Source organism: Amblyomma americanum, chromosome 11, assembly GCF_052857255.1.
Source record: "Amblyomma americanum isolate KBUSLIRL-KWMA chromosome 11, ASM5285725v1, whole genome shotgun sequence".
Lineage (NCBI taxonomy): Eukaryota > Metazoa > Arthropoda > Arachnida > Ixodida > Ixodidae > Amblyomma > Amblyomma americanum.
Window position 1 is genome coordinate 60,213,426 of NC_135507.1, and position 27,476 is coordinate 60,240,901.

General features: G+C 43.5%; 2 protein-coding genes across 3 annotated transcripts in view; both read left to right on the forward strand.

Annotated features, from left to right (window-relative positions):
• The window catches only part of LOC144110807 (uncharacterized), a 37,864-nt gene extending 11,822 nt beyond the window's left edge, over nt 1–26,042 (forward strand). Inside the window, exons 3-4 of the mRNA XM_077643899.1 lie at nt 11,555–11,684; nt 18,394–26,042. Of these exons, the coding sequence (XP_077500025.1) occupies nt 11,555–11,684; nt 18,394–19,250 (987 nt within the window). The 3' untranslated portion in view covers nt 19,251–26,042. The remainder of the gene's footprint in view (nt 1–11,554; nt 11,685–18,393) is intronic.
• On the forward strand, nt 3,442–15,841 carry LOC144110637 (uncharacterized). 2 transcript variants are annotated; one of them, XM_077643678.1, is made up of 3 exons: nt 3,442–4,000; nt 8,819–8,953; nt 11,194–15,841. In XM_077643678.1, exons 1-3 carry the CDS (start codon nt 3,877–3,879, stop codon nt 11,229–11,231), a joined length of 297 nt encoding a protein of 98 aa, XP_077499804.1. In that variant the 5' UTR covers nt 3,442–3,876; the 3' UTR covers nt 11,232–15,841. The 2 variants fall into 2 exon arrangements, with proteins under 2 accessions (XP_077499804.1, XP_077499803.1); XM_077643677.1 differs by having other exon boundaries at nt 8,819–15,841.
• Nucleotides 26,043–27,476: the final 1,434 nt, after the last annotated feature.

Here is a 27,476-nt window from a genome sequence, read left to right on the forward strand (position 1 = left end):
TGTGCTCATCTTTGCCTGTCTGCAGGTAAGACAGAGTGCACCTTCGTTTCGAATCAACCATTTGTCTCTTATTGTTGTGCCGTGCCCATGCACACTGCTCTTGATTTTATGTGATTGCTGGTTCGTATTTCTTAAGCTTTTAACAAGTGGAGATGTTGAGTTGAACCCGGGTTCCCCTAACGTTGATTAGAAGCTGGAACAAATTCTCCTAACACTAAAGGAACACATGAGAACGTTTGGTGATATTAAGCGCGAGCAGTGCAAAAGCAAGCAGACAAGCGAGCAGTACAAAAGGACGCTGAGGAAAATGGTACTGCTATAAAAAATCTCGGAAGACCGTCTAAATAAACTTGAATCTGCACTTTCCACTGTAACCGAGACACAAGAAGTAGTCAACGACTTAAGAAAAGACATCACTCAGCTATCCAAAAGGGTTGACGATTTGGAAAATCGCCAGTGGCGTAATAACTTGATCGTATTTGGACTGCCCAAAGAAGAAGATGAAACCCCTGATGATCTGTCAAAAGCTGTAAATGAAAAGCTATTCACTGTGGTTGGCGTCAACCCTACCAGTCTAAAACGAATGCATCGCATAGGAAAAAGAGGGGCATAATGCCGGCCAGTGATTTTCCGATTACACGACTTCAAAGAAAAGATTGCAATTCTGCAAAACTGCAAAAAAATTAAATATACGGGCATTTCTGTCAGTGAAGATTTTGCAAATGGTATGATTTATCGCAGAAAATATCAGGTAAAGTGCCAAAAATGACAAGCTGAATGGAACACGTGTGTGTCCAGTGCACAAGTTATATGTCAATGATAAGGCGTACTACTGGGACAATGATTCTGCGACGCGTGTGGCTTATCAGGCCTCTCATCACAGCTCAAACGATAATACTCCGGAGCACACAGAGTCGTCTTCCTGACTTGTTAACTGTTATAAATTTGAATGTGCAAAGTTTAGAGAATAAGACCTTACATTTCGAAAGCACCCTTTTTGAGCATGAACCAGACATAGTCATTGTAACTGAAACGTGGCTAAACGAGTTTGTGGATAATACAGAACTTCTCCTGCCTAATTACACAGCTTGCCGTAAAGACCGGCGGAACCAGAGGTGGAGGTGTTGCCATTTTTTGCAAATCTAGTATTATTTGCATTGAAATACTGTCACCACCAGACCTAGAGTGCGTCTTGTGCAATATGAAAATCGATAATATTTCTTTCACAGTCACTGCGGCGTATAGAACTCCAGGTAGTACTGAAGATTATACACAGTCACTAAAGGATTTTTTAATACCCCTGTTTGCTAACACAACAAAGAAAATTATAACGGCTGGGGATCTCAATCTGCCCCATATAGACTGGGAAAATTTCAAGGAGAGTACGGTTGATGTGGCACTATCCCATTCCTTTTTAGATCACATATTTTCCCTAAATATGGTTTAGCTTGTCAGCACGCATACAAGAAACGCTGAGTCCGGAAAATCCCTACTTGATCTAGTCTTTCTGAGTCAGTCGGCAACACAATATCATTCACGCTGTGATGTCATGAGTGGTCTTTCCGACCATATGATGGTAATCGTCCAGCTGTCCATCAAGTGGCAGAAACCGCACCCCGCAAATACTGCGCTAGTCTCTGCTTTTTCTAGAGCAGACGATGTAGGAATACGACTGTCTAGAACAAGGCTTCGACGGTTTCAGTAATTTTGTAACTCTTGAATCAACATCTGTAAATCAAGCTTGGGAACAGTTTAAATAAGTATAATTCACAAGAACATAATATCCTTCATTCCTACGTGCATCAAGAAAGTTTGCAAGAGAAACCCGTGGATATCTCTGAGTATTATTCACATGAAGCACCAGTTGAAACGTATGAGAACAAAACGCACAAATCCAACCTCACATGTAACAAAAGAAAGGATTAAAAACCTTTCCCAGGCATTTAAAGCAGAGATTGCAAGAGCAAAATAGCGATTAGGAATGAATCCTTGACTACATTTATTAAAACATCTCCGGGAAAATTCTGGCAGTACCTGTCAAAACAGAAATCCCCCATTCCGTTCTTGAAAACCGCTACTTGTGCAGTTAGTGATAGTAGTGAAATGGCATGCGTTTTTAACGATAATTTCGAGTCAGTATTTACCTGGGATGATGGTACAACACTGCATCTAGAATCACCCGATATACCGTCTTTATCGGATATAAAAATAAGTCAGGACAGAGTTCTTAATCTTCTTCATAATCTCTACACGATAAAATCCGTAGGACCGGTTGAAATTCTATATACCTTCCTAAAATGGTACTCAGAATGGGGTTCTTACTATCTTGTAGAAATAGTTGTCTCTTCTATCTGATGAAGTCCCTGGCGACTGGAAGTATGCCAAAGTAATACCAATAAATAAGCAAAGAGCAATACATGATGTAACAAACTATAGTACCGACCAATATCTTTGACGAGTATGTGTTGCAAAACATTTGAACACATTTTAACTGAACACCTAATGGAATTTGCTCAAGCAAATGGGGTTCTGGGAAGCCACCAGCATGGTTTCCGACGCGGATATTCCACTATTATCATATTAAGTGAAGTTGTACATGACATTGCCAATTAATTGTATTGACGAAAGATGGCAAATAGATATCATCTTTATCGATTTTAGGATATCTCCTTTGGTGGGATATTCTATAATACGCTCGAAATTTCACAACTTATTGAAGAATATTATTGTAATAAAATGGATTGAGGTATACCTAACCCATAGACCAGTTTTTTTTCTCTTGACAACGTTGCCAGTTCAAATAAAAAGGTACGGTGTTCCACAAGGCTCTGTGATAGGTCCTTTGCTTTTTTCTTTGTATGTTAACGATATGAGCACCGGCTTTTCGCCAAAGATAGCGACTAAACATTACGCAGATGATACTATCATTTATTGTAATATAAAATCTTGTGATGATCACAAGAGACTGAATGACCATCTGGATATAATCAATACCTGGTGCCAACAGTGGCAAATGGACATGAACACAGAGAAGACCGTTTGTATGCATATGATGCGTAAAAACACCTCCTTGTATTTTCTTATAAAAATCGTGATGTCATTCTAAAAGATGTCCCTGCGTTAAGGTACTTGGGCTTGTGTCTCAGACATGATCTAAATTGGTCATCGCAAGTAGATCAAGTTTGTGATAAGGCGATCAGAAAGCTTTGGGTGCTACGGAAGAAGCTTACTGACGCCACGCCAGATGTGAAGTTGCTAGCATCATAGACCTACTGAACTAGAGACCTGTGACGAGTCTGGATGCCCGCTCGCCTCCGCTTTCAGTAGGTTTTGGTTTCGGTTTTCACAGTTTTGCGATTTTTTGCTGGCAACATGGGTACCTCCGAAGCCAAATCCTCATCCATCCAAAGTCTAAGTGTTTTCCTCTCTCTTTTGTGTTCATTGCGACCTCCGGCACATCGGGCTCAACGCATCGTTGCGTCGTGTTCTTGTGACCTCGCTCGCAGTGTATTGATACAGTGCACACGATGGCAATGCGTCGTGCTCAGTGTGACGCTCGTTTTAAGAGAAGAGGGATCCTGCTAGCTGAAGAGGTCGGGAATTCTGCGGCAGCTGGAAGACTTGACCTCAACGGGTCAACCATCCGAGGATGGCGCCTGCAGCGGGAGGGGCTCTTTAAATGTGAGCCCGACTGCAAAGGATTTCGTGAGCCTCGCCACGGCCATTACGCCCAGCTGGAGAAAAAGTGGCGGACTTTGTTATCGAGCAGCGCAATTGTCTCATGGGGCTCAATGTCGAGCTGATCCGTTGGAAAGTTAGAGACGTTGCTCGGGAGATGGGAAGTTCAGAGCATCTCGTGGTCGGGTGCAGACGTTCATGGAGAGAGAAATGGATTCTCTCTGCGGCGAACAGCATCGATGCGGCAGAAGTTACCCGGGAGACTTCGATAGCGAAAAGGAGGACTTAGTTTCTGAGAACTCGGCCTGCGAAAGCGAGGAAGGTGAGTAAGCATGTTCGCCACTGTTTTGCGTCCCTATTTATTTTTTTCCCGCTGGGCAGCATGTAAAGTCACCCCTCGCGTTACATTCGAGTAAATACGGTATTTTGAAATGTGAACGTCTGCAGAACATAGCTCAGGTTCACTCATAATGCTTATTCTAGAATGCAGTCAGTTTCAGAACATAGAAAAACGGCTGGACTAACTAGCCACTGTTAAGAAGAAAATGGAACACAACAGGATTGTTTTCTTCAGTCATATTCTGCGTGGCTATTACAAAGTAAACCTCGAAAGGTACATTATAGCAGACAGTTCCACCCATTCAAGGACAAAACACACTAAAGTTATGAAACCACTGACTTGCAGGGCAGACTCTTTTCTTTTTTTTTTCTCGTGAGGACAATAAATGACTGGGAAAAACTGCCGAATGAGGTTATAAATTCTAAGACTACGGGCTTTGAAGCTGCACAACGGGAATATTCTATGAGTGCGTATAAATGTTTTTGTGTGCTAGCCCTGTTACCTGTCATTGCTGTCTGTTTTCTTTTTGTTAACTTCTGACAGTCGGACCTGCCCTTAATTACAATTGTTTGTACTTTGCTATTACGGCCATGCACCTTCTTGTCACATCATACCACTGCGGCTGACGTGTGCACTGTTCAAATATTCGTTTCTGTGTGTACATTTGTTTTTCTTGTTTGTCAACATTTTGTCATATCACGTGCTGTCAGTGACGTGCAAAAATTCCTAGTGTTCAGAGTTCGTAATTTTTTCAGTTTTTGTTGTATTTTGCATGCAACAGTTCTAACAAAATGTGTACTGGTAAAACTGCAACTCCTGCCTTGGCCTGTGCCGGCAGCAGGAATAAATAAATAAATACATATAACACTTCTTTTTGCCTCATTGTTTGCAGAACATCTGAAAACAGATTTCTTCCAGACATAATCGTATACTTTTGCAGACGTTTGTTACACGTTGCGTAGCCCTTCTTGTGCTTCGTGGGGTAGTTTTTAGGCATTCGGTGGAGGCCAGAAGCTCTGCCATGGTTAGGTCAGAAGTAATCCCATCGGAGGGCTCTGTAACGGATAAGTCAGCAGGAGATGTAGACGTGCAGTCGTAGTGTGGAAAAAAACTGACAGGCTGCTTGTTGTGCAAATGTATCCTCATCCACATTCAGCGCGAGGCGATTGCTCTCTGTGTAATCTGGAACCTGAGAATTGGTCGCTCCATGTCTATTGCCCTGCGTACAGGACAAGCGGGCACACCATGCACCCCAGCGTCTCCAGTTGCCTAGCCGCTTTGCAGAGCGCCGTGCACGTGCGGTAGCCCGGTGAAGAGCAGGAAGTGCCGATGGGTCGCCGCGTTGACGAGAAGCATAATGATCTGCCTGGCGATGGAGAGTGCACAGATTCAGGGGGTGTATATCCGGGTTTAGGTAGTCCATTTGCAGTAGTGGTAATATATAGTGGGTCGCAAAAACAGCAGAGTACAGTGCTAAGACGGGTTGAGTGCAAATAAACTATTGTCTGCACGTACAGAGTCCCATGATGTTATGCGTACGCTGCGACATATTTTCCGTGGACTCGAAGTAGTGAGGGAGATAAAAATGAGGTTGTGATCAGAACCCCAAGTATTTGAATCAGCAGCCAAACGAGGATTAGCGGGGACTAACCACCAAGTCATATCAGGTTGTCACATATATTAAGGAGCCTAAATTATATTTTAAAGGAAAAGGGTGTGAAGAAGACGACGCAAATTAACAGAAGAATAAAGAGGAGGAAGGAGAAGCATTCGGTGAAGTGGAGAGAGATGATTGGTGGAGAAGCATTCGGCGAGGTGGAGAAGAGAAGACGACGACGACAAGGCTTACGTGGACTAACGAGGCTATAAAAGGGCGAGTGAGAGTGAGGCATGGGGGGAACAGCAGAGAAGCGGAGGCTCCGGCGGGTCAGGGACACTTTGGCTGGAAGAGAGCGACGCCGGCTACTGCTCCGGTGAGCTCGCGTTCTATGATATCGCATCGTGGACTTCCTGCCGTGCCTGAGCCCGTTCCGGGGAGTCAACAGAGGACGCTACCACCTGCTACGGCCAGGGGTGTCTCCAGCGCTGTTGACATCCATCCGGGTGGTGCCCTAACACCAACAACACCGGCATCACCTCCACGGGCGCTTGGACCGGGAGCTTGTACGATGCAGCCAGCGACGCCAGCCCAAGCACGGCGAACGCCGCCTCGATGCCGCCTGCTGGATCCATACAACGCTGCAGCCACACCGAACCAACCGTGAGCACGAACGCCGACCGCTAATAGTAGAACATAATAGTAGACGCTAGTAGCAGTGTGTCCGGGTCGTGTGTATTTATAGTCTTTGTGTTTTGTGTTAGTTTTGTGTTCTACGGTGTGTGCCACGTAGGGTGTATTAAATGTGCGTTTGTGTGGGTACACCCATCGCCTAGTCCATCCTTTCGGTCTGAGTGTTCTCCGGAGAGATCCGTGACACAGGTGAGGCCACCTCAGAGCGGTATTCGGGCGGTTTAAAAGTTGACAGGAATGATCTGAAAACCTGCCTTAGATGAGTGCACCCCTTGAAGAATCCTATGAGCAACCCCACGCTCCGTAGTCGGCCGGCGTAAGTGCCATGAGAAAAATATTGCCCAGCTTACACACTCTATGATCCAACAATGCTTTAGTTGTCACCCAATCAAGAATTTGCAAACTGGCAGCCAGCTTATAGCTTTCACGAGCCAAATGTTGTTGTTGCCTCAGTACGATGGCCAAATGTGCGAAACAGAAGAAAACAAAACCATAACCATAGCCCCTGGCAAACCACTTGCAAGGTTGACACAGGAAAGAAAGCTGCATCGCTATGAGCATCAACACTTCCAACAAATTCGAGTCGCGAGGTGCGTGATCATAGAATGCAAAAACTCTCACATTTGCGAGTTTATGCTCGGCAATTTTATTGTGTGCTTATACTGCAGGTGTGGCTTCATACGGCTCAATACATCTCAAGCCGCAGCATGTCGCTGAAGAAATTGTGTTTTGCCTTTGTGTGTGCTCTGCGGGTTCCTGACCTGTTCGCACTTTTACCAATTGGGGCAAAGCTCTGGAAATGTCTAGCCACAGATGCAAATAAATTTGCCACGGCCAAAGCTATTCGGGTAACCAGAGTTGAGACAGTTGACTTTGATGCAGGTTGAATTAAGTACTTCCATTCAAACTGGATAATGAGTATCGCGTGCACCAGCGGACAAGTAAACGCAAGAACTGCTAAGGCACTGACTACACTGGTGCCTAGCTGCTAAAAATTGAGTGAATCTCGGTGTTTTTCTCTGACAGTCTTGCTGACACAGTCGTGAGTGAGTGTTTCGTAGCTCTGGCGGTCGTGACTATCGATGCACCATTTACATTGTTCCCTTCGGCCTTTGATCGCACAGCTAGTGCAATGTTGCGATTGCCGCGCTGTTTGCTTTTGCGAGGTGGCCATAAATGTCCTGGTACACATGCGCCGAGCAACTGTCGTAACTGTCATTGGAAGCTCTGCTGTCTGTTCTGGGGCCCAATGGAGGCGATGCATCCGGCGGTACTAGTAGCCAGCTGATCAATTTCAACAAGAGACTGATTTACATAAAGTTACAATTTCGTTATCTATAGTTTGTTGAAGGAAAGAGCCTAACATATCAACATTGATGTTTCAGCAAAGAAACCAGGCACTCTGCTGTAATGGATTCATGCAATGAATTACGATTGTTTAATAGCCGGAGCCAGGCCAGAACAAATCCTTGATACCTTTCCATTGGAGTATTTATTTTCCCTTCTACGTGCCCTCGAAGCATCTATGGTAATATTGTTAAATGCACGAGGCATATAAACATTGCTGATTGGGGCCTTGGAATTTTCATTTGGACTGCTTTGCTCTCTCTCATTTTGCAGGTATCCTAACTGATGTTGAAAACACGAGGACTGCGATTTTGCCAGCATAATCTTAAAGGACTCACTGGTTGATGCTCGTATCCTGTAAAACAGTCTATCCTTTGATCTGAATATGTGTTGAGCATAGTCCAGTGCAGTAGTAGTAGTAATAATAATTTATATGGGCATACTATACAATATATAATGCGCCCTCGAGGTGAGGCTAAAGGAGAAAGATGAAGCATGCCTCCTGACGAGGCTTACACACCAAATGATACATCTAAAACAACGGTGGCCTCATGGACAACAGAAAAACACTTTCACAATAATAAACAAAATTTATCACAATAGAAATAGCAAACAATGATAAACAATGGAAAACATGCTGAACAACAATTAGCAGTAAATGAAAACACTTTCATGATATGACATTCGGGTAGAAAAGTAAACAGCGCATAAAGTATGCAGAGTTAAAATTTATACACGAGGAAAAAGAATCCAGTTTTTTCGTAAACAAAGATACACTACGATTTTCTACAGGAAATTCTACTAGAGCATGATTGTACATAAGGTTACAGTTTGGTTATCTATAGTTTGTTTTCCATAGTTTGTTCCAGGTCTTGCATTGATGGGGCAACCGCACGTAAACCATGCATAACGTCTCTTGAATTGTAAGCATTTTGGAAAGAACTGAAATCGTGCTTAACTTTATAAAAGCCAAACTGAAATGATATTGGGTTGTGTAACACAAAGACTTATTAATATATAAATATTTGTCAACGAAATTTTTTAGCCTAATTACTGTGTGAGATTGCCTTGTTTAATTACAGGTTACTGCCCGCACTATAAAATAAGCTTTAACATGTGTGCCTCCGCCCTTCACTGAAAGTACCCTGCCTTTCTTGGTGCAGGCATGGTTACAGCTGATCCCATCGTCACAGTACTTCCTGGGGAAAATACGAAAAAGCAGCTGCACCAGTCCGCCCACTGCAGTCGGAGCTTCATTAAGAAAGACCCCATAGAGCCGCACCTTCTCACCCAAACGGGTGACTATCACATCCAGTGTGACCACTGTGGAAAGAGCTTTGCACGAAAATATGACTTCATGAGACACATGCGTACCCACACTGGCAAGCGTCCGTACAAGTGCCAGGTTTGCCCCATGGCATTGGCACCGAATGCAACCCTTGCAAGGCTTATGTGAGCCCGCAAGAAAGAAAAGCCATATCAACGCCAGTTCTCTACCAAGGCATTAAAAGAAAATCACCTTTTAGAACGCCGTGAACTCAATACACACTCTGGAAAAACGTTAGCACTGTAAAGGTTTGTTGCCTTTTACTGAAATTGGATATGAGAGCCATTGCTAGCTAACAATATATTAGCCTCATTGGCTAAAAGTATGCTAATTTGCATGGCTTCAAAGTAAACTGGCACTGGGCAATTTTTCATGTCCTTTCTCTTATCCATAAGAAGTGTGATTATACTGAGCTGCTACTGTAATTGACTGAAACTGGCATGGTATGTGCATGTGAAATCTTTCATTGGAACATGGTATTTTCCTACAAGATTAAAGTTTTGCTGTATAATTTAGTAACAGCTCGTTAATTAAAACTTCAATGGACCAGTAAAAATGTTTGAATTATTCAACCACTTCGAAAAAGACTGACGCACACCGCTTGTATAATAGCAAGTTTACTTGGTAAAAGATTGGGCAATAGTCACCATGCTGTAGCATGCCTGATATATCGTTTATCTCGCCTTTATTTATAATGTCATGCTTTGGTTTCGATTGTAAATCAACTTACAATCGTGTAAATACGGTAGTCCTCTCTTGAATGTGGTGGCAATTCTTGTTAGACATTGTATCCCCAGCAAAGTCAGTCTTGTCAAATGTTATTTAAATTAGGCGAAAGGGTTTTGCGTTGCTGTCACAAGAGCACTTCTTGTCTTATTCCATTTGACCTTAGTGGCTTTAACATTTCAGCATTTTTGCTGTCAGCCCTAACATGTTGGGCTTATCGAAACTCGGTGAACTTGCTTTGGTGATTAGATTTGGCGGGTGACTATTGACATAAAAATTATCGTAATTTAGAGCAGCTTGTGAAAGTAAATGTTTCAGAAATAGAATTTGAACAAAACATTTTCTCCTGTGCATTTAGATATTCAGCAATGTGCTGTGGGCTCTAATACTTCAGCTGCTTTTTTCATGTTGCGGTTTAACCAGTGTTTAACTGCATTGTAGTTGGGAATTTTTTATTAGTTGTAACTGTATGTTGTAATTTATGAGATTTGTGTATAAATCAATAAAATATTCTGTTCATCCTTGCAGAGTACAAGAATGGATTAGCCCTAAGGAGCTGAAGCTATTGATAGCTTTGTCAGGCAACTGCCTGTACACGATGACAGTGGAAACACGTTATAGACATATAAACTTGTGTCATGTGGCATTGAAGGTAAATTAGATGCCGATGTATTTAGTATTGAGGAGTGCATATTATTTCTTTATTTGCAATGAAGGAGTGGTTTAAAAATGTTGATTTTGCAGTGGCTTCTCTCTAGGCAGCTTGTGGCAGGAGTCGACGCTCATTCGCTCCCATTTTCAGTTACAAGTTCCCTCACATCATGAACACTGCTAGATTCAAAAAGCTTAACGCTTTTATTCAAGTTTCCACATCGATAGAAGCCTGTGAGTCCATTGACCCCCAAAACCCCGCTGCCTTTACAAACACTCGAGTGGGCGGTGGAGGCGGCCAGTGGTTTCGTCTGCTCCTTCATCTGCTACGGTACCCGGTTTGCTTTCGTTCGCTTATCATGCCGTTTGAGAACCTTTCATGTAGAGCTGTCTAGGCTGTCCAGTTTGAACGACTGCATCAGTGAGCAACTATAGCACTCGTGGCAGCATGCGGGATACCACTAGAAGATCGGGGTTTGTCCTGCTGCACAACAAGATTGCAGTGTTTTAAAAATATGTTGCCTTCGGATTAGCATTGCACACTTTGTCAGTCGTTTTCAAAGCACTCGCCAACTGTTAACGAATGGCGGCCACCGTGAGTAGACTGCGAAACAAAAAATTGTTTGGAAGTTACCCAGCGCATTCTTTCCCAGCGCTCCCAGCCGAAGGTAACACACGCCCCCATATTGCGATGCTTTAAATATTTAAATATGCATATGTATATATATATATATAAGGTGTACTCGGCTTTTCTTTACGAAGAGACGATATCTTAAGTGCACTGTGAAATCATAAAACTGCTTTGAAAACTTTTTTTGGCATGTATTCCTATAGGGTGCTGTCACGGTCCGAATGCACTCCTGCCTAAGTGAATTAAGGCGCGGACTCCCTCGACCAGGGTGACCACAGCGGCGGCAGCGACAGAGGCAGCGTCAAGTGGCCTGTCCGCCCTCAGGTCACCGAACAAAGTGATGCTTGTGAAAGGTTGTGCTTAGGATGTTAATTGAAAGACGGCTGCGACCTCGACAGAGGTCCCGTGTTTCAGACAACACGCTGGGGAGTACAAGGACATTCATTCACCTGCTGGGAATCAGGGTGCCATTCCTTTCCCACGCAGGCACTGACCGGATTGCATTCATCACGTCGACACGACAGTGTTTGAGGACTGCCCTTTCCATAGACCGAGCTGTGAGAGTCAGTGCTGCTCCTTGCCGGGGGTGTTACCACATTGGGCGTCTTCAATTATCTACCTTGGGCTGCTGACTGGCTGACTGTGGGTTGCAAGATCACGGAGCCAGGTGCTCAATTTTCTCGGGCTACCTCAGGTACTTCCAGTGGCTGCCCAGAACGCGTTCATTTTTCTTTTTTTGTTTTTGTGGCAGTGCACCTACTACCTGGCTGAATAGTTTCGGGCTGCCATCAGGCAGCCAGACTCGTGAGGACAATTTTGTGCTGGCAGTGCTCGAGCAACTAGCAGACACGGAGAGGTTGTATGCTAGCACAAAGTGATTGTGGCCATTTTTATCTGGACTAGAAGGACCGCTGTTCTTCGTGCAATGTTTCGCACGATGCGGGCACTAGTGTCGACAAGACCACGGTGCTTATCGTCTGTGTCGCCAGCAGTGGCTCCTTTTGAGGTAGTTCTCGCTGTTCATATATTTGCTTTGCGTACGTGTGTGTGATCCAAGTTCAATCGTCTGACCACCTCGGAAGCACAAATTTTGGCTTCATATTGCGATCGCATAGATATGCACAAAATATTTCTGCTGTTAATTTCATGCACCCAGATGATATTGCGATAGTGCTCGATGCCTTTCACTAGAGAGGCTGCAGATTCCTGTGCCCAGTATGCACGCATATATGCATGTGCTGAACGTATTCACTGAGTTGTAGCATTGATATGGCAGCGTGTGGTATACGCTGCGTTCTGCACAGTGGAAAGGCAGATATGCTCTAAGACATACTTGATTGATGGAAACATGTCCTTTATTACAAGCTCTCACGAGCACATTGCTTGAGGCATCTATGCGGGCATATATGGGGCCACGCAGTTTTCACATTGCGGCTTACGAGGCGTGCTGATTCTGTCATCGTCGACTGTCGTATAGCTTGAGGCTCGGGCCTTCTGCCAGAAATGCTTAAAATATCTGATAAGTACTGTACGCATGCATCTCCTCGCGTATTTCTAAAAGAGTAAAGAGTATAAAGAGAAAAGAGATGAGAATTTTTCATCGCGGATCATCATGCAAGCAGAAGCGCCGCCGACAAGCAAGGCCGAATTGTAGCGCCTTTCATTCAAGTGCTAGCATCTGCGGTAAGGCTGTATTATATACAGATATGATACGCAGCTAAATTTGTCCATTACACCGGCTTGCTCTAGATGAGCGTTCAACCATCTGCTATGCGCTTTTGTTGAGATTATTTGTGCTTTCCTTGCCGGCAGCAAAAGATTTCGGCTGATAGACTACATTTGAATAGAACTTACCCCGATTCTTTCTGTTTTACAGCCTGGGAAATAAGATTTCGACAATTTTATGTTTTGTTCACTTTAAGCTGAGGCTTGTGTTTTTGCAGAGATCAGCGGCACAAGGTGTGATCCACGATGGATAAGTTCAAGGCAGAGGACCTCCTTGAAATTTTGGAAGGAGTGGGCATTTCAGTAGAGCCCACTAAAACAAGAGAATCCATTTTGGGGCGTTACGCGGGCAGAATAGGTGACAGTCGAGGAGTGAGACGAGGCTTGGGAAATGATTCTGGAGTGAAGGCTCCAGGAGGAGAAAGAACAGGAAAGGCAAAAACTTCGCGAGGAACAAGAAAGAGAATAGCAAGGCTAATGCCGTGAGAGATGGGCTGAGCTAGTGAACCTGCACGAAAAAGAGCTGCAGGAGCTCACACCTGAAGTTCAGTTGCTGCAAATGGGAAAAAGCGAGAGCTTTTTTGAGAAGTTTTCGAAGACGAGAAAGTTTTACAACTTTCCTCACAAATTTTCAAGCAAATTTGCGCTGAGGAGGAGCTAGACCAAGGCTGCTGGTTAAAGACGTTGCTGACCACACTGCCAGATGATATCAGCGGTGTATTAGTGCACCTGACCGACGAGGAGGTCAGCAACTATGAGACGGTGATAAGAGCTCTTTACGGGTATTTTGCCATTCGTGTAGAGGCACAGTCTAAAGTACGAAGTGATGGAAGCGGGCAGCGCTCCCACCTGAGTGTCATGCGACCAGCCTAGGAACCCTGCTTGGTTAGCTAGTGACACAGCCGTTGGGCAGGAGAGTAATGACAGCGCAGGTTTAAGCCCAGAAAGGACCTTTGGCAGCTGCAGGGGCAGCATTTGCCGATTTAGAGGCAGAGAAAAAGAGTTGCAGCTACCCCATCAAAAACAAAGCCGAGCGACCTGCTCCGTTAGCGAGCACTGATAACGCGAACAAAGGCAAGGCGCCTGTCTCTAGCCCTTAAGCAGAGGCTGCTTTGACAAGTGAAGCTGAAGCTTTCAAGAGGAGTGTAGTGAGTTTGCAGGCCAGTGCAGTAAAGGATACAAAGGAGAACCTCCTTCAATGCGACTGGTGAATAGTAGCTAAGTATAAGAGACAGCGCTTTGCTGTAGAAAGAGTGACAGCGAGTTACTTGAATGCACTGCTGAAACCTCGGGCCAGAACGCAACGTTGGTGAAACAGCGTGGTTGAAATCAATTTGCGGGACAGGGAGTTAGGATCATGATGTCGGATAGGAAGCCTCTGGAGATCAAGTTGTTAGGCTAAGCAGAAAGTAAAGTGCGGTCGAGGCAATTTGTTAGTACGACATGCAGTGACTCATCAAAAGTGTGAGCCAATCGTTAGCAAAAAGCAGATGTGAAGGGCAGTGCGATAAATGGAGGCACGCAGAACAGAACAACCTGGGTAGTGTCCGGAAGACGGGCTTGCACAAGGAGAGCCAAGTCATGCAGTAGTCTCTAGAGAAAGGACAAAGTACGGGCTCAAAACATTGTAAGACTGAGGGCTGGTCAACGTTGTAATCGTCTTAAAGTGTCAAAGCGGCTCTCCACATGCGATAGGCACTACACTAAGGCCAAACTGACTACACGGGTTCAGAAAAAACTAAAACCACCAGCCCCATTGTGGCGACACTGCTGAAGTTCTTGCATGGCGTGTGAAACTTGCAGCGAGCCACAGAGTAGCACGCCCTGCTCCTGCACGAATGAACGCAGCAGAATGCGTGCCAGTCAAAATTCTGGTATCGAGAGAGGAATACATACAGGCATTTCTTTCATGCTGCCCAGGTGTTGGGAACGTGCGGCCGGGGTGCGGTACAAATCATTGTTGCATGGCGTCTTGAGCTCGCAGGTGTAAACGCGCACTTAAGACCTTCGGTATTCGTCTTGTCGCGGCTGCTGAAGATAGTCTGTGACCGTGCAGGGTGCGGATAACGAACAGACTATCTCCCAAGAACTGCTGCGCTGGAGCCTCACTTTGCAGTATGCACTTGTACATAGGTTTAGCTGCATATTGTGACAGTGTCCGCTTACGACCGGAAGTACAGGGGAGTAACTAATGGGCCAATGTGGCATAGTTTCTTGCGTGGGCACTACGAGGCACAGGGTGTCTATAAGTGAATGGCAGGTCGTTGATCTGCTGTAGAAGCATTAAAGACGACAACACGGCACCCTGTGTAGCAACGGATGGGATTGTGGAAAGAGGTTAATTAGGATTGATATGGCTGGATACCTCAGACTGCTTTTCACATCTAACATGTCTTGGTCCAAGCACATCAATCTAACTTGCAGTACAGCACTTCAGAGACTTGGGTATCTACGGTGCACATTACGTGCTGCACATCGTCATACAAAGCTTTCAGCCTGCAAAACTGTAATCCGACCGCTTATCAAATACAGCTCTGTTGTTTGGAATCCGTATCAACAATTGTACTGCGAGAAAATTGAATCATTTCAACGCAATTCGTTTTATCTAATGTTGCTTCGACAGTGAATTTTCACCCCTGTCTAATCTCACTATCACTCACTATCTCTAACATCACTGTCAAGGCGTAGTAGGTACTCCGAGTGCCCCAGTCATATATACATATTCATTAGCTGTCTGCACCTCATGGCAATGAGCACCCATGTTAATTCTTCTACTCCATTATCAACTAGGTGCCATCATAGTTTAAATACTTTTCCACTTTACACATGCACTGATACATGTAAATAGAGCTTCTTCCCACATACCATCAAAAGCGGGAAATGCCTGCCGTGCGAAATTCATTCACTTGAACTTCAATATTTTTTTACTGCCATTGAATGTCATTAACACCTATGCTTTGTTCATTTTATATTGTATCTTGTACGTACTCCTATGTATGTACGCGTGCATGAATCAACATATATATGCAACTGCCTACCATGTATCTTATGTCTCTACTTCTGCAATATCCCCTTAGGGGCTGCAGTATGTATAAATAAATAAATACGAATAAGTCCACAATGCAACTCTGCCTACGTTCATGACTGCTGCACAGAATTTCTCAATCACAAGGAAGTAGTGTCGTTTAAGTGTTTCTTCTTACGAAAGCTAATCACGCCTTAAAGATGAGAGCACGGCACCCAGTGTAACTGGCTGGATGCTCGAAAGAGGTGAATTATGATTAGTATGGTCGTATACGACAAAGTCTGAAGCGAATCTCTTCCCACATTCATAACCACTGCACAGAATTTTTTCTTTTAAGAAAAAGCAATCTGTCAAAGCATTATTTACTTGAAAAACTTAATCACAGAGTAAAAAAACAGTGCGGCACCCTGTGTAACAATGGACGGGATGCTTGGAAGAGATGATTTATGACTGGTATGTTTGGAAAACACTAAGTCAGCAGTGCAACTGGTCAGATTAATGATTGCTGGACTAAATTTCTGTGTGATGAAACAGTCTGTTGTTAAAGTGTTTACTTAAGAAAGCTGATCAGACAACTTTATTAACAGTTCAAAAGCTTTTCCGCCTCTTAATTGTTCAACACAGTATAAGTTTGGATAGCTAAATTTGTTTATTGTTTGGAGTGGTTACTTCGTTCAAAAATTGCTATTGCTTTTTTCTCGCTTGAGAGTCATGTGAGGCACGAAAGGACTGCGATAAAATCGCTGCTTCCTCGTTTTAATTCACTACAATACTAAACCCAGCCTTCCTCAAGTGACGGAACAACAACAAATGCAGAAGCAGCGATTATATTGCAGTTCTGTCATGTTGCACGTGGCCTATATACTCACGCTGACGTCACAGTCATCGTTCGGCTGTTGGAACTGAAGAAGCAGGATTGAACAATTCGACTATAAATTATTTGCCAGTCATAGCCAAATATCACGTGGTGATTCAAGCATATTAGTGTCTTCTGCATCATTGTAGAGAAGAAAACCTGCCATCAATATTAGGTGTTTGTACTTTTTTGCTGTCTAACTTGTCTCACTTTGTTATTCGCCTTGCAGTTCTTATTCTAATCATCTTTATTGCTGTGTTTCATGTTGCAGGCATCAAAATGAATATTGGCGACCAATGATTACACAAGCTGCCCGAAGGACCATCTTCCAAAACCAATTCCTTCAGCATATGCAGGCTGAACTGCTTGATGTTCATGATGTAAAATAGCATAGCCAGTGATCTCAGACTGTGGTATCGTTGCACAAAATAAGACGTATCAGACCCTGCCTTGGTAACGCCTAGAACACTACCTCATCGTTGCAGCAACCAGCCATGGTGTCTCAGTAGTTAGGGTGCTCGGCTGCTGACTCGAAAGACACGGGTTCAACCCCAGCCGCTGTGGTCGCATGTTGATGGAGCCAAATTACTAGGAGGCCATGTAATGTGTGATGTCAGTACATGTTGAAGAACCCCAGGTGGTCGAAATTACCTGGAGCTCTCCACTATGGCATCCCTCATAGCCTGAGTTGCTTTGGGTTGTTAGACCGTATAAACCAATGATCATCGCAACTTGAACTATGGATATCATGAAACATTCTACAGGTGAAATTGTGCATGATTGCTGAAGAAACTTTGGGATCCAGTAGACAGCAGCACAAGTTGCAGATGCAAGCTAGAGTGTACAGAGAAAAAAAAATGCAGTAAAAAAAGTGCATGTGTTTTTGTGGATGTGCCTTTTCTGCATAATACTCTTGCCTTTTGTGCTGTAGTCTCACCAGTTTAGCTCTTCAGTTTCCGTTGTAGTTCTGTCACCCTTTTGAGCTTCCGTGTCTCATTATTTAATGGCTTATTGTTTTCTGTATGCTTCTGCGCACAACTTCTTTATAATGTGAGGTGTGCACAGCAGTAGTAATACCTTTTGGTGTGCCTTCAGATGATGTGCGGCGATTTTAATCACTACTGTTTCATCTGATGTCTATAGGAACTTCTGATGCTTGTCCTTCTGATCCTATTTGCTGTGGGGAATACTTATCTAGTTTGGTCTATTGTGATTTGCTATTAATGATTCATGTTTATCTTTAGTGCTGTCTTTTATTTTGGTGACGCTGCTGACAAAAATGGTTTTGTCCTTGTGGTTTTCCATGTGACCGTTTCTGTTCTCCATTTATTTTGTCAGACCAGCAGACCTCATTATGCTAGATTTATTAGAGGAGTTTCGCCTAATATTTTTTGCTCTGCTTTTGTAGACAGAAGGAATACACTCATTGCCGGTGTACTGTGTCACTAATGAAAGCTCATAGACATGTTATTTGTGCAAAACTCTTGGGCAGGCTTTTAAGATTCCATGAACCCAGGCATTATATGAGCACCTTGTCTAAGTTGCCGAGACTCATAAGCTGCCTACAGAGTAAGCTTGTTGCTCTGAGTAATTGTTTGAAAGTTAAAATATTCACCCTCCAGCTCTATGGAAATTTATAATTACTAGGAAATTTTGTTTTAAAAACTCGTCTTTCTGTTTTGAGGGTGAACCCATTTACACTGAAGTAGACTTAAGTTAAATATTGTGTAATATTGCCACCACCAAACACGCATGGTCTCGTATTTCCCTAAAAACACCCCGCCTTTCTTGGTGCAGGCCTGGTCACAGCTGATCCCAAGCTCGGAGTGCTGTCTGGGGAGAACATGAGTCAGCAGCTGCACCAGTCCCCCCACTGCAGTCAGAGCTTCACGAAGAAAAACTGCCAAGACCAGCACCTTCTCACCCTAACGGATGACCGTCCCTACAAGTGTAATCATTGTGGGAGGAGCTTTGCTGAAAAGATCAGCCTGATCTGCCACATCCGTATCCACACGGGTGAGCGTCCATACAAGTGTAACCACTGTGACAGCAGCTTTTCTCGAAAAGGCCACCTGGACCGACACCTTCGCACCCACACGGGTGAGCGTCCATACAAGTGTAACCACTGTGACAGCAGCTTTACTCAAAGTTGGAACCTGGCGCATCACCTTCGCACCCATACGGGTGAGCGTCCGTACAAGTGTGACCACTGTGGAAATAGCTTTGCTAAAAAGGACACACTGGTGGCACACCTTCGCACCCATACGGGTGAGCGTCCATACAGTTGTGACCACTGTGACAGCAGCTTTGCGCACAGCTCCTGCCTGGTGCAACACCGTCGTACCCACACGGGTGAGCGTCCATACAACTGTGACCACTGTGGGAACAGCTTTGCTGAGAAAGGCACGCTGGTGAGTCACCTTCGCACCCACACGGGTGAGAGACCATTCCAGTGCCAGCTCTGCCCCATGGTCTTTACACAGCGTACAGTCCTTGCTCAGCATGTGCGAGCCCATAAGAGTGAAAGACCTTATCAGTGTCAGTTCTGCACAATGACGTTTAAAGAAAAAGGGCATTTGAAACGCCATGAAAATAACAAACACACTTCAAAAAGCACAGTTCCTCAAAGTTTTGATAGCTTTTCCCAGCATTAGATGTTAAAACCATTTCTAGCGAACTTGTCTCACTTTTTAATTTGCCTTCTTGAGAAAAAATGGCAAGTTTACATGCCTTCAAAGTACATCCACACAGGGCAAACCTTAGGTTGCGTTCACTCCTCCATAAGAAACCTCAACATACCAAGCTGTTACTGTCATGAGACTGAAATCGTGCCATGTGCGGATATGATCATGTCGTCATTTTATTAGTTTCAGCGCATTGAATGATGTGCATGTATTGTGGCTGCAGTGTTTGGCACTAGCTAGCAAATTGACTTACTTACGTCAAAGCAGTTCTGCATCCTATAGCGAGTTTAATGCCACCAGAGAAGCATGCTGTTTCATTATTCTTTTCATGCTTTTGTTGGGGCTGTATTGTACTCAAGAGCAGAGAAACAAGCCTAGCCGCCTGATGATAAACATTGCTCGCTTTTGTTCTTAGAGTTTTCTCTTGGTTTAGGTATTTAAAAATGAAGGCTTTATTGCACTACATTCCTGTGGATTATCTGTTGTCGAATAATCTGTGATCGTTGCATGTGGCGTATTTTCATTACAAATTGCATTGTCAGTCTTGACAAACATGCTTTATAGATTTGGAGGCAAACAATCATCTCACTGTCTCAACAAAAGTTGTTCTCATCATGGTGGGTGGAACAGCGCGAACAGATGAGAGACGAGAAGAGGAAGACACAGACAAGCGCTGACTTGCAATTAATGTTTTTATTGAGAACATACATTTTATACCACAAAAACATGTGGCATGTCAGTAACATAGCACTTGAGCTGGCACTTTCAAAGGTTACATCGCTACACGCTTATCAGCCACAAGGTACGCTCTCATCAACGCGCCTCCCCCATCTTACTTTCACTTCGTGAAATATCTAAAACCGAAACCTCCTTATCAACCTGAAACAAGGAAGGCTCGCTAACACACAATGCTTGTCTTTTTCGAATGAAATACGCCTCCATTATTTCCCTGATTGTTTTATTTGTGTGGCGAAACAAAATCCTTGTTTTGGTGACCAAGGGGCGGCATTTTTTCTTTTTCCTGTTTTCTGCACTCACGGCAGTTTTCTTTCAGATGGGAATGACTTGAATCCGAGAGTGAGTTCAAGTGTTCCCACAAACGAATACTAAATGCAACGGCCGGTTTGGCCTATGTAAACTTTCTTACAAGAGAGTGGAAGGTCAGAAACAACTGAGCTGGCGCAATCGACCAACCGTGACCTGTGTGCCACTTGGCATTGGATGGGCTAACACTTTTTATTTGTTCATGTTAATTGCTAATGGCTCGGCATAGCCCACTCAACTTTTTCGTTGCCGAAAAAAACGACGTCGACTTCGAAACGTCCAGCCACATTTTTCAAATTGTGTGCTATCTTGTGTACATACGGAATAACAGCCAGTTTGTTATGCAACTTTTCGCTGTTTGGTTTCACACATTCCGCCCTTACCAGTCGCAAAAGCTTTTCGCAAGTTGATGAAATAACATTGTGTGGAAAACCTGCGCTTTTTAGCCTGCGGACTTGTGACAGCACACTATCTGGAATGCAATGATGACACGAGCTCTGAAGGCCACACCGAATGCAAGACATAGCAATTTCGTTTTTTACAATTTTCGAGTTCCCGTATAAATGGCTTAAAACTGGTTTCTGGGACCTTGCTGAATGCTCCCAACGCACTTGGACATTTTTGAAAAACAATTTGAGGCTTAAAAGCTGGAGAGCATCGTTTGATGGAACCTCATACATGAATGACAGTCCCTTTGCACTCTCGCGAAAGAGCTTCAAGATTTCCGCTATCCTCCTGCTCAAGTTTTCTTTCTCAACCAGCACCAGAAAATCGTCTACAAATCTGAAAATTCGTATTGCCAGTGCATTGATGTGTTAATAGTTCTGTCCAGTTGACCTCGAAAAATATTGCTAAATGTGGGCGCCATCTTTGATCCAATACATATGCCCTTTTTTTGCACATACACTTCACCTCGCCACCCAACATATGTGGACTTTAAATAAAACGACAAGATTTCAAGAAAGGTCTTGACAGATCCTGCAGTGACCCATAAAACGCTTCGTCATTTTCTTCAGCGATGCACTTTTTGACTGCTTCCAACATGCCTTTGTGAGGCAGAGAATAATATAGGTCTTCAATGTCGACACCGAAGCCTGAACACAACCCCAGATTACTAAGCTTTAGGAACTAGGCCAACCTATCTGTTTTGTCAACCACAAATGGATCGTCCACAACTGACTTTGAAAGATCCTTTTGCAGCTAACTGAATACCGAGTATTGCCAAGTGCCTGCTTCCGAAACGATGGCTCTGAAAGGAATGTTGCTTTTATGAGTTTTTGCAGAGAAAAACAAATCTAACTTATCACCTTCCACTTTTGGTGTCGCCGTCGCCAAGGACCCAAAATTACACTCGTTTAGCAGTGAAACATTGTTTAGAAGAACTTTTTGTTGGGCTAGATGGTGCATTTTGAAACAAAAGAGCTGTAGCGCAACCCAGACAAACACAAGAAGGAGGTACACAGGACTAGCGCAAAACTTCATCTAACTTTATTCACTGGCAGCGCAGCAAATATAAGGAAAACCAGATCATGTGCAGATACCAGTTCACACACACCATTATCAACAGAACCGTCTCCGATTTCTGCCGCTTCAGGGCACTCAAAACACTAGCGCAGTGCTGAGGAAGATGCGCACCACTTAGGTCTTTCAGTGAGCGCGCTCACGTTTGAGGCTCCATCAAATGATGCTGTCCAGCTTTTAAGCTTCAAATTGTTTTTCAAAAATGACCACGTGTGTTGGGAGTATTCACCAAGGTCCCAGAAACCTGTTTTAAACTATTCATCCGGGCACTCAAAAATTGTAAAAAACGAAATTGCTATGTCTTGACATTCGGTCTGGCCTTCAGAACACGTGTCATCATTGCATTGCAGATAGTGTGCTGTCACAAGTCATTCGGCTAAAAAGCGCAGGTTTTCCAGACAGTGTTATTTCATCAACTTGTGAAAAGCTTTTGCAATTGGTAAGGGCGGAATTTGTGAAACCAAAAAGTAAAAAGTTACATCAGAAACTGGCTGTTATTCCGTATGTACACAAGATAGCACACAATTTGAAAATGTGGCTGGACGTTTCGAAGTCGACGTCCTTTTTTCCGGCGCCGTAAATGTTGAGTGGCTATGCCGAGCCATTAGCAATAGCCATGAACAAGTAAAAGTGTTAGCCTGTTCCAATGCCAAGTAGCACGCGGGTCACGGTTGGTTGATTGCGCCTCCTCAGTTGTTTCTGAGTTTCCATTCTTTTGGAAGAAAGTTTACATAGGCCAAACCGCCCGTTGCGTTAATATTCATTTGCGGGAACACTTGAATTCACTCTCGAATTTGAGTTATTCCCATCTGAGAGATCATTGCCGCGAGTGCAGAAAACAGGAAAAGAAAAAGAAAAAAAGCTGCCCCTTGGTCACCAAAACAAAGATTTTGTTTTGCCACAGAGATAAGACAACCAGGGAAATAATGGAGGCATATCTCTTTCGAAAAAGACAAGCAGAGTGTGTTAGCCAGCCTTCCTTGCTTCTGGTTGATTATGAGGTTTCATTTTTAGATAATTCATGAACTGAAAATAAGGGGGGTGAGGGGAGGCTCGTTGTTGATGAGAGTGTACCTTGCGGCTGATAAGTGTGTAGCGATGTAACTTTTGAAATTGCCAGCGCAATTGCTATGGTACTGATATGTCACGTGTTTTTTGGGTATAAATTGTATGTTCTGCTCAATAAAAACATTAGTTGTGAGTCAGCGCTTGTCTGTGTCTTCCTCTTCACGTCTCTCGTCTGTTTGCATTGTTCCACCCACCATGAACTGTTACCAACTCGCCCAACTTTCCATCCTTCTTCAGTGTAGTTCTCATTCCATTTTACAGTGCCAGTTTCAGGGTATTTAAGGATTTATATAGCAAGCCACTGTATAATATGCTTTGCTTACGGAAACTCAAGTGAACGTGCTTTGGTTACTGCATTTCTCAAAGCGCCAGTGACATAAAAAATTATTTCATTTTATAAACAGCTTTTAGAGTTGCATTTGTTAAAAAGCAGTCAGCTTCAAGAAACTTCTACTCCATCCTTAGATTTAGGTATGTGTTGTGAGCATTATTAGTTTTCAAAACAGAGGCGTCAACCAGAAAAAAGGTCTTAATTGACATTTCTGTTCCCAGCACGAGGTCCTTGTTCACAGCGAAGTTGCATTCTACTGGTTGACGTCTCTTTGTTTTCAGGTGAACCCTCTGGCTAGACGGTATGCCATTGCACTCTCAAATTTGCACTTCAGTATTATATTCTTTTTTTTCATGAAGTTGATTAGGTCACAAATAGTTAACTTGCTGCTTGGGAGTGTATTATCAGTTGTAATTGTGTTCTGTAACAGGTTTCCAGGATTTTTAATCAAATCAATAAAAAATTTTTCATCCATGCAAAGTATAAGGATGTAGTGCCCACAGAAAGCTGAAGCTGTCGGCAGCTTTGTTCTCAAGAGCACCCTGACGCACCACCTTCGTACCCACATGGCTGAGCGTCCATACAAGTGTGAGCACTGCAGCGAAGCGACTGCCTTTACACATGATGGCAGCACAAGCACATTGTGGACATGACACAGACATACACCGAATAACAACTGGTCGCTCTGTATATAGTGTTTTTAAATTTATGGGCTGAAAGATATGGCACTAGAATACAGAGATGATTTAAAGACAAATACAAATCATTATTTCAGCCATTCTAAGATGGAGTGCTCATGTTGCAGAGATAAATGGGTCAAAGAACTAAAAGAAAACAAAACCAAGCACTGCTACTCTTATTGATGTGATATGAGTGCAAGCATTTTCTTCTTTATGGATCCAGAACACTTCAGAAAATTTGTGTGTGCACTTATGCAACTTCGTCGCCTTTGTCTTAACAAGGAATATTTCAGTTTGCTGAAACAGAAATATAGATTCGGCAGATTGGTTCATCACTATTTGGGATGACAACACTGTGTGAACAGCACTTTTAAACCTGTTTTAATTACCCTTATATATATATTCATACTATTATCCCAACAGATCTTTAAAATTAACGGGCCCTTGTTTTCATTTTCTTTCATCATCTCAAAAATGCGACGTGTTGATTGACAATGCTCTTCACTCCCTTTTCTTGTGGAAAGTAATTGTTTTTACCACAACCTCCAGTTAATGCAACGAAAAAGCACTAAACTACCGGAGAATTCCCACGAAATATCCAGAACATTTTTCATGCAGAAGGTTAAAATGATACACTTCCATGGGGTGGCAGCATTATTAATGTGGTGTTGCTAATTTAGTTTGGCATCCACATGTTCTTGATGGTTGAAAAACAGTAATATAGTGATTACAGACACCTGCACAGAGGATGTTATTTGGTGGAATGGTACTCATTTGTACGTTCAGTGTTAAACAGGCTGGAAAAAGGATTAACTTTATTTGCACTCCTCGAGGGAAATGCGACGAGCTGCTAATAAAACAATGGCTGATCAACATAGCAAAGACGAGTTTGTCCAGACGAAAAAAACTGTTTTGTGTGAAGTACTGTGCTTCTCTTTATGTTCCAGCATGCTTTGCGGAGCATTTGTGAAATTTAAGAAACCACATTATTTTTCTCTTCCCACAGTTGGTTTTGTTTGTGTGACCATTTTCAGAAAAGTAGTTGTCTGCGCGGGATTGTCCACGGTGGTTTGAGAACAGTGAACCCAGGTGAACTCGCAATCAGCTTTAGCGAAGATACAAATTTTTACTGTTTATGGTTCTAATGTGCATCTATATTGATTTTAATACAATATTCTGCATAATCAAAACACAATACACATAACAGGCCTGCCGAGGCCTCGGAAGACTTCATTGGCAGAACCATTAGGTGCATCTCTTTTCTGGCTGCTGAGCTCTTCTTTATGGAAGCCGGCTTTCTGCTGTTGAGAACAGTGAACTCAGGTGAACTCGCAATCCACGGTAGCAAAGCTGCAAACTTCTATTATTCGTGGATCTAATGCATGTCTAAAATAAATTTAATCATTGGGCGCATCTTAATTTTGGCATCAAGGCCCTTCTTTACGGAAGTGGCTTTTCCTTTCAGCATCTTCGTAAATGACATTCAACATTGTTGATAATATCTACATGGCACAAACTCTATGAGATGTCTTTTGGCCTTTAAAAAACCTTTACAGATGCTTTTAAGAGCTATTTTCAGCAACATGTACCATCATCAACAGCAGCAGCAGCCTGATTATGCCCACTGCAGTACAAAGGCCTCTCTCGTAGCTCTGCAACTAACCCTGTCCTGTGCCAGATGCAGCTGCCCTATCCCTGCAAACTTCTTAATCTCATCCGCCCACATAACTCTAACATCTTTTCCTTCCCTTAAGAGTTTTTCGCATTGTCTTCCAAATATGTAACTGTTTTTCTGTGCATTGGTTTTGTATTTTGAACTGTGTGTTCTGAAAGTAATCTGTATACACCACATCTTACGGCCGTTCACAAGGCGGCCAGTATTGTGACAATAAAATTTAACTTGCTGCTCGAGATTGTTTTGCAAATCTGTAACATTGTTTATCGGCACATTTGTTTTGTATCTGAAACTGTGTGTGATGTAATTATTTTGTACGCGCCATGTCTTACGGTCCTTCAGGGCGACCAGTATTGTGCCAATAAATTAAGATGCTGGTTCGCCCGAGTCACTTTGCTGACCAATAGATTTTTGAGAAGAAATAAAAATGACTTATTTGTGTATGCACTGCCTTTGATTAGCAGTCGTAGGAGCTTACAGATTGCAAGCTGGAAACGAAACCATGCGACACCCGACACTTTTGCTTCGTACATTAGCCAAATGGGATGCGAAAATCAGCCTGTGTATCGTTCATGCACATAGATTCATTTTTTTTTTGTTGGACATAGATTCAGATTTCTTAAGTGGCTGTTGGCCCCATTGAATGTCATCTGTCTGTTGCCCAAGACAATGGCAGCTTAATTTCCTGCTCAGTTTTACTTTCCGTTCCCGACGCCTCAGTGTACCTGAGAATGACGCTGAAGTGCAAAATTTTTCTTGCCATTTAGAGCATGCCTTCTGGTTCACTTCTTTATTGTCATGAGGGATACGTGCCACTACAACCTAACGTAACATTTACAAGGCGATTATAATACTTGTGCACAGCAGTTTTTAAATGAATGCTTTCAAAAGCCGGAACAGCAAGCCCTTCCAGTGACCCTCCGGTGGCGTCTGGTCTCGTGTGCGTAGACGGGTTCAGATTGCGTGCGCAGCGTGCCCGCTGGTGGGAGAGTGTAATTCGAGGAGGAAAGCAGCCGAAGGGAGGAGAGTGTTGCTACTTTCACAAAGATAGAAAGAACAAACCCAACTATGTCACCTTGTGAAATAAAGACTATTTCTGAGAACAGATAAGTGCAGCGTTACCAATGGGTCCTGAAAATTGGAAAATTGGTTTTTGAGGAAAGGAAATGAGGCAGTAATGGTTTTTGAGGAAAGGAAATGACGCAGTAACTTGCTAACTTATCTTGGTGGACATCCTGGAACCCCCACCATAAGAAAAGGAAAGAAAGTGGGAATGAAAGGAGAAAGAGGTGCCGCAAAAAATGCCTGAATAATTTCGAACACCTGGGGATATTTAGCGTGCACTGTCGTGGCACAGCAGACAGGTGCCTTTTGCGTTTTTCCACCATCGAAACACAGCTGCCGCGGTCGGGTTCGAACCCTGGTACTCTGGGTCAGTAGCCGAGTGCCCTAACCACTGAGCCAGCACAGCGGCCTGCCAGTTCCTGTTTAGTGCAGCAGGAAGAGGTAAGAGAGACCTACTGCAACATGACAGCGACATGTGGTTGACCGTGAGGAACTAAGAACGCCGCAGCACGTACCCATAGCAATTTATGCTTTTAGCAGTATGAATCCTTTGCACTTTGCCGTAGTTTTTTGTTTTTATTCGAGGAGCGCGCCATGATGCATGAGTTGAGAAAAGGGGAAGGAATGCAGGAGATATAAACATAAAAGGAGTGAAGACCCGTTTTGCTGAGTTAGCCAGAGAGGTTGCTGATGATGACAAAAGAAATTTCATGGTCCACTTCATATAGTCACGTTCACAGTTCTGCTGCAGGCCCTCCTCCCAGAGGAGCCGTTTTCTAATAGCAGCCGTCACTGGGCATGTCCACAAGTGC

Bases quoted from the DNA above. Each gene is read 5' to 3' on its own strand.
- LOC144110637 (XM_077643677.1), top strand. From the start codon at position 3,877: ATGGAGAGAGAAATGGATTCTCTCTGCGGCGAACAGCATCGATGCGGC. The intron at 4,001-8,818 runs GTGAGTAAGCAT...TTCTTGGTGCAG, and splicing joins GGCCTGCGAAAGCGAGGAAG to GCATGGTTACAGCTGATCCC.